This window comes from Gekko japonicus, unplaced genomic scaffold (assembly GCF_001447785.1).
Source record: "Gekko japonicus isolate JY-2015 unplaced genomic scaffold, Gekko_japonicus_V1.1 scaffold1237, whole genome shotgun sequence".
In the NCBI taxonomy this organism is placed as follows: domain Eukaryota; kingdom Metazoa; phylum Chordata; class Lepidosauria; order Squamata; family Gekkonidae; genus Gekko; species Gekko japonicus.
Genome location: NW_015172593.1, coordinates 536,648 through 544,114, shown reverse-complemented (window position 1 = coordinate 544,114; position 7,467 = coordinate 536,648). Strand labels below are relative to the sequence as shown.

The 7,467-nt window shown below is 51.6% G+C and overlaps 1 protein-coding gene across 1 annotated transcript in view; it reads left to right on the top strand.

The window, feature by feature from the left end:
* Positions 1-2,377: 2,377 nt before the first annotated feature.
* The window catches only part of CPNE9 (copine family member IX), an 81,619-nt gene continuing 76,529 nt past the window's right edge, over positions 2,378-7,467 (top strand). The window contains exon 1 of the mRNA XM_015421535.1: positions 2,378-2,454. Coding sequence (XP_015277021.1) covers positions 2,378-2,454 — 77 coding nt within the window. The remainder of the gene's footprint in view (positions 2,455-7,467) is intronic.

Sequence of the window (7,467 nt, the reverse complement as noted above, 5' to 3'; positions counted from 1 at the left end):
GAGATTGGATTTATACCCCACCCTTCACTACCCAAAGGTGTCTCAGAGTGGCTTACAAACTCCTTTCCCTCCCCCCCCCCACAACAGACACCCTGTCATCCAGCCAGGTGCAAGTGGAGGAGTGGGGGGAATCAAACCCGGTTCTCCCGGATTAGAGTCCGTGCATTTAACCACTACACCAAACTGGTGTAGCGTACTGCACCACATCCTACCTCTAAATCTTCTCTCCTTTCTGAGCACTGGGGGCGCACTTCTGGATGAGTATACAGTTACAGCCTAGGATCTTACATTGGGAGGGGGGGTTGTCTATGAAATCTGACTTTCCAGGCAGGAGAGCATCCAGCCAGTCAATTCCTGATGCAGAGATGGGCTCCTCTGGGTGCTCCCCCTACTGCTTCGGCGTCTGACAGCCAGGCTGCGTGACCCTCTGCGGGAAGGGGGCTGAGTTCTGATAGGAGGGTTAGCTTGTCATGATAATTTGAGAGCCTACCATGATACGAAACGGCACCTTCTAGCTCCAGAAGTTACGCTAGAAAAAAATCTGTGGAAGCCTTTTCCAGTGGGTACGGGTGATGTAAAAACTGGATCTGTTTTGCTTGTTGTAGGCTGTTTCCTGTGAAGCAGGAGGGGTGGGAGGTGTCGGTGGATTATATTCTTCGCAAATGATGCTCTCATCAGCCTTTTCCTTCTGCTGTTCATATGAAGCTGTCTTTAAGGCAGGGACATCCTTATGGTCCACTGTTAGAGCCATGCTGCCTGGGGAGCTTTTTATGCAGAAAGGCCAAGGAATTGCACAGAGGCCCTTCGGTATAGAAAGGATGTGCCTCTGTCATACAGCCGTGGCACCACCTTTTTGTGGCAAGCATGCCAAGTGAACTACTTCAATTGTGTGTTTAGGATTATAACTGTCCGAAGCTGAACTGCTGTGAGAGACATTGGTCGTTCCCTCTTTGCTGGTATTTTCTAAGAGATGGGAGTCTGCCCTGTGAAGGGCTTTCTGTGGTTTGGTCTGTGAACTTTCTGTAAGTAATTGGGGGGTGGGGAGTGGAAATGGATGAACAAGAAATCTGACAAAATAAGGAAAGGAAAAGCAATATTTTCAAAGTAAGAGTCCTTGGAGGTTGATTTCTAGTACTGCTGGACTAGATTCCTCTGCAGTCTGCACCTACAATGGTGTGGGGTCAGGCCAATGAGCAAGAAAGGGAAGGCTAGGATTAAATAAATAGAGGAGAAATGGGCTGTAGGGCAGGGGGGGGACAAAGAATTGTCCACTCCTGCCTCCCACTAATAGGTCTGTAAAGTTGACCTGGCTCTTGAACTAAGGGCTAGAGTAGAGAACAACAACAGTGAAAGTCTGTTGAACTTTCTCCCTACTCATCTCTGACTTCATGAGTGGAACACTAAACCAGCAGTTCTTCTACAATTGTATATATTACCTATAAAATGTAGTATATAAGTATGAACGTTTTAAGTATTTGTTTCACTAAAGTGTTCAGAGCAAAAATCCTTTCCTCTTACACCTGAACTAAATCCCCTACGGCCATCTGAAGTTTAAAAGGGCCCTTTTCCCGGGCAGAATTTCTGCCCTTTCCGACGTGTCAGTTGGATTCTAGGCGCGGAGCAGCGCCCCCTCACTTTTGTTGCACTGAGCTGAGGGGAAAGGAGCGCACTTGTCTAACTTCCTCCCCCGAATATCGCTCACTTTTGGGCTTCAGGGCGCGGGGTCCAGGCGAGGCGAGCTGCTCCCCCGCCTTCCTTCTCTATGCTATATATATCTCTCAACCCACGCATCGGAAAAGCGGCGGAGCTTTCAAACTGGCCCGCTTTGCGGGCTGCAAAGAAACCAGAGCGGCGGGAGGGGAGGGAGAGAGAAAGAAGGAGAAACAAGGCGAGCCCTCTCCTCCCGGCCCCACCTCCCGCGCCTGGGCGGACCTGCACGGGAGAGGGCGTGGACTGGCGCTGAGGAAGGGTCCGCTCTTTTTCGGCGCAAAGTCCCCTTCGGCCTCGCAAAGCGCCGCTACAGCTCAAGGGAGCGGGACAGTTCGGGGCTTCGCCTCTGCCTCTGTCCGCCTTGGCTTCAGCACCTTGGAGAGCGCCTTGCGTGGCACGGCGGGGGAGAGAAGCCGCGGCGGCACCAGGGCGCCCCCTGGGGACCGGCGAGGCCAGCGAGGAAGGGCGAGCGAGTTGGGCGGCCTCCCGCGCTCCGGTCCCTCCCCCAACATACACACGTGCTGCCACCTGGAGCCGGAGCGGACGCGGCTAGACGGAGCGAGCCAGAGCCGCGATCGAAGGAGGCTCCGGCGCCTCGGTGCTTCCGTTTCCCCGCCCCATGGAGCGCGCCCCCCTTCGCCCCTAACGCTGCCCGAGTCCAGCGGGGATGGCATCGCCGGGAGACCTGGAGCCCGCTCCGTCCAGAGTGCCCGCCACCAAGGTGGAGCTCACCGTGTCCTGCAGGTGAGGAGGACTGGGCGGGGGAAGGGGGAGGAGAGGCACCCCTAATTCCAACCCCTTGCCCCCCTCGACTCTCACAGGAGGGGAGGGCAGCGGAAGATTTCTCCTCAGCATGTACTGGACTAGGGGGAGGGAGGACGGAAGGAAACGCCTCCCGCCTTGAAAGCCTGCCTGATGAGCATGGGGTTGTATGGATGTAAACAGTCACAGTGGTAGGGAACATGGGGGTTACACACTCCTACGAAAGTGGCTCGAGTATCCCGTGCACCTGTGGGTATCTGGGCACACAACACCCAAATACGTTGCAATACACCCTTTCTGTTTCATGAGCCCAATGAATGGTCTGATCTGTGCAGTGTCAGGGGAAGTGGGGTGCAGGGTATGATGTGTGTTCTTTTGGGTAGTTCTTGTACAGTTACATGTGTATCGCTCATATGTACCATACCGGTCAGTTTTCTGTATGACATTTCCGTGTATGTCTTTGTCGTTTGGTGGTTATATTGATTCACAAACATGCATGCGCATATGGGAGTTTCCCCCCCAGTAACATGATCCTTCTCAGGACTGTGGTCGACTTCCATACATGTATCCTGATGAATGTGCAGGTGTTTATAGTATGCTTTCAGGTTGGTGCATACAGTGTGAATGACTGGTGTTGTGTGTGTATGTGTGTGCATATATATATGTGTGTGTGTGTGTGAGTTTGTCAGTGTGTTTTATTTTCATACATGTACTTTGCTCTGGATGTTTCCTTGAGCATGTGGCTCATGATTCTTGAATGTGGCTAAACCCTACTGTGTCCAGATGTTTTCTTCTCCATCCAAAAGCTTGCAGCACTTGCTTTGCGCAAGCATCCTTGTGTAGATGTGGGGTGCTTGAACCCTAGGGTTGGAAAGAACCAGAGGACCATTAAGTCCAGTTCTTTACCCCATCCACACGCCAAACCTCTAAAGATCAATCCACCCTTGTAAGTTGCAGCAGTCAGAAGCAGAAGAGTACAAGGGGCACCGCTGGTTGCAGCGGCAGGGATGCCCGCAAAAAAGAGAGAGGCACCAGGTGACTCGAGAAAGTGAGCTATGCATTGTCAAGGAAGGCCAAAAAAAATTCTTCCAGGATCGCTAAGCCAGTCTGGCCTGGTGTGAGGGGAGGCAAGTCCCATCGCAATGAAATCTAATTCTCAATATGGGCCAGCTATAGCAAGCTTTCTGACCTTGTAGCCAAGTTTCCACCTACAAAGGATGCCTGTTGGCTAACCCATCACCAAATTATACATTCAGAATAACTTCATAGTACAGCTCTCCTGGGACTATATTACAGCAGAATGTTGGCAGGGGAGTCATGTATTTAAATGCTCCTTTATGTGAAGCTCTCTGTCACCTCCACCTGCCTGTGTATGAAAACTGTACACCGAGTAGCGTTTCTAACTTTACACGGGCTATTGTCGTGTTTTGTTATACGAGAGATTTCATGTGCTTTCCTTCAGCTGAATTCTGAAGTGGAACAGTCCCAGGAGGACTGTCTCACGCGATCCCTCTGAAAGTATGGATCAGCCTTTAAGGCTCGACCATGTTCTGTGGTGTACAGTTCTCCGTCCAGCGCCTGCTCACTCACTCCTCGAGTCGAGCCAGATCCAGGCTGAATCCTGACCAAAGTGCAAGGTGATGTTTCGTGCCAAGATGTTTTATTTTGCCTCCACCAGCCTTTTCATTCCCTCAGGGCTTCGGAGGAGGCTGTGTCATTGCCCCTGGTGTTGAGCTGGGGAGCAGAGCAGGTAGTAACTGGGTGAGGGTGGGGAATGCCAGAAAGATAAGGGGATACCTTGCGTCAGATCCAGTTCTCTAGGTTCAGGAATGGGCAGTGCAAGCTTTCAGGTTGTGTAGCATGCTTGCAATGCAATCCTAGGCATGTCCACACAGAAGCAAACCCCATTCTACTCAGTGGGGCTCACATTCAGGTAAACGTGTGTAAGACTGCACCCTTAGTTTGTCAAGTCACGTGGAATGGCAGCTCAGTGTTCTCCTTTTTTCCTTGCTGGAAAAGAACATGGGTTAGATATCCTCAGGGACGGACTGTCCCTTGAAATTGCCAGGAAAGTTCCTGATGTGCTCCTGTCCTGGAAGGTTACTGGCAGCCAGGGACAAGCTAAGCCCAGTGGGGCTGGCGATGCTGCTGGGTCTGCTCAGTTCCAACTTGGCTGCAATGACGATTGCCCTGGGTACCGGCCTGCCCATTGGGGTCACTTGGTCAGCTGGCTCCAGGGCTGTTAAAGCATCCCAGTCCACTCCCGGATATCTTCCTCCTCCTATCTGCCAGTTTGTTTCCTTCATCAAGCAGAGTAGATGCCACTGGTGGCTGCCTGAAACAAAACAGCAGAAGGGATTTCCTCGTGTGAAGAAGGGGTGTCCCTTCTGTATTGGAAAAGATTCTTGGAACAGCCAAGATGAACACATCCTGAAATGTTGGTTTGGCGTTTTGTCACAGAAGAAAGCATTTCTACACACCCGCTCCCCCCCCCCCCAGCTAGCTATGGAAACTTCTTGCACCCTTGGAGGGTGATTGTTGCAGCTCAGAGGGGGGGTGTTCTCATCCAGGCACAGCTTCAGAAACACGACCTTCTTTCCCCCCCCCCTCCCCATGCTTAGAGGCCAGTTTGGTTCTGCTGAAGTGTGGATGATATTGCTATTAAGTATTTGAAAAGCTGTCACTTAGAGGAGGGCAGAGAGCTATTCCCGTTGGCAGCAGAGGACAGGACACGCAATAATGGGTTTAAATTACAGGAGGAAAGGTACCAGCTGGATATTAGGGTGGGTGGATTTATAGGAAGAGTAGTCCAGCAGTGGAATGGGCTGCCTAGGGAGGTGATGAGCTCCCCCTCCCTGGCAGTCTTCAAGCAGTGGCTGGATGAACACTTGTCAGGGATGCTCTAGGCTGATCCTGCATTGAGCGGGGGGTGGACTAGATGGTCTCTATGGCATCTTCCAGTTCTGTGATTCTGTGAAAGACCTGGTCTTACTGCTGAGCACTAAAGCTGGCTCCTCAAGTCAAAACCCAGTTCAGAATCCTGATATGTCTATAGCAAAAAAGTGAGTGAGTTTCTAGCCCACATGATTACCAAGTCTTTAAAAAGGCAGTCCATTTCTGCCTCAGGCTTAGAAACTGAGAGAGATACAGAAAGACACTTTCAACAGGGATGCCTGGCATTGCCCCTCCCCCCACTCTAACATACTAATTTTTTCTCCCCTTCTTTTTTGACATCTCAAACCTGTTTCCCTTGCCCAGTTCAAAAACTAAACACTCATTCCTCCAAACATTCTGTGAGCATTCCAGTTAAGTATATTTTTTTGCAAATACGTTGCATGTGCATAAGTTATTCTAGTAGCAAAATATAGTTTGGTTTATTTACTTATTTATTTTTAAATCTGGTTGCAGAATTTGAAGGCAGATGTGATCACGTTGGTGTTGAATGTTAGACCTCCTGAGCACATGCGGATTAGGGTGAAATCTTTTCTTCCTCTGTGGGAACCAGAGGCCGAGAGGCTGGCCAGGAATAAAGCTAGAGGGATGGGAGCGATTAGAAGAAGAAGAAGATGAGATTAGATTTATACCCCACCCTTCACTACCCAAAGGTGTCTCAGAGTGGCTTACAAACTCCTTTCCCTTCCCCTCCCCACAACAGACACCCTGTGAGGTGGGTGGGGCCGAGAGAGCTCTTGACAGAAACTGCTCTTTTTTCAAGGACAGCTCTGATCAGAACTATGGCTTGCCCAAGGTCATCCAGCCAGGTGCAAGTGGAGGATTGGGGAATCAAACCCGGTTCTCCCAGATAAGAGTCCGCAGACTTAACCACTACACCAGACTGTCTCTCTTAGGGAGAAGAAAGGGGGTCCTGGGCTGCTGGGAGAAGGCTGGAGCCAGCACAATGCCTATAGCCAATCTCTCCCAGTCCCTGGAGGCTGTGTTTAAAAATAGACCTGAATGGACAGAGAAAAAGAAGCCGCCGCCAGTCGTCCAGTTAGGGAGAGGAGAGTGGTTTCCACATGCGATCGGCATCTGCCCACTTTGCTGGGAGAAGAGCAGAAATCCATGCCTTCCCACCCCCCATGAACAGAAGGGATCTAGTCTCGTTGCCAGCCGGATCGGTTGTGTCACTGCTAAAGAAGCCGAGTCAGTTCTCAGCTGGGGGGGGGGGAGCTGGGCAGAGGGCAGAAAATGCCACCCCTGAGCAGGGAGATGCATCAGAGTAATCCCATGGCTGACAGAGCCTCCGTGGGTCAAGGCGACATGCCTCTGGAGGACAGGGGTGCTGCCTTCCAGGCCTGCTGGGGGTGAGAGTCACAGGAGCGCGTCTGCCTGACTGCCGAACATAAGACTGGAGGTCCCTGCTGAAGGCATGGACTCAGTTCTTTGCTAGGGGCCGGGGCAGGGTCTGAGCCAGGGAGATTTTCTAAAGCCTTGTTCAGGCATCATTCCGAACATAAGACTGGAGGTCCCTGCTGAAGACGTGGACTCAGTTCTTTGCTAGGAGCCAGGGGCAGGGTCTGAGCCAGGGAGGTTTTCTAAAGCCTTGTTCAGGCATCATTTGGTCTGATCATTGTGCCCACGCATCGTGAAGCCCACTGGGTGAGCTTGAGCCATTGGTTTGCACAGTCTGACCTCCCTCGCGGGGTTGTTCTGATGGTAAAACAGAGGAGGGGAGAGCCAGGCATGACTGCCTTCCCGAGCTCCTTGGAGGAAGGTCAGGGTAAAAATCGGATAGGCAGGTAGGTAGTGGTTAGGAGCATGGATTCTATTCTGGGGAAACCAGGTTTGATTCCGCACTCCTCCTCATGCAGCTGCTGGTGTGACCTTGGGTCAGTCACAAGTTCTCTCAGAGCTGTTCTCTCAAGGGCAGTTCTCGGGAGAGCTCTCTCAGCCCCACCTACCTCACAGGCAGTGTTCCCTCTAAGCTGAGTTAGTGTGAGGTAGCTCACAGTTCTTTAGCCTCCGGCTCACACATTTTTGCCTTAGCTCAGGAAG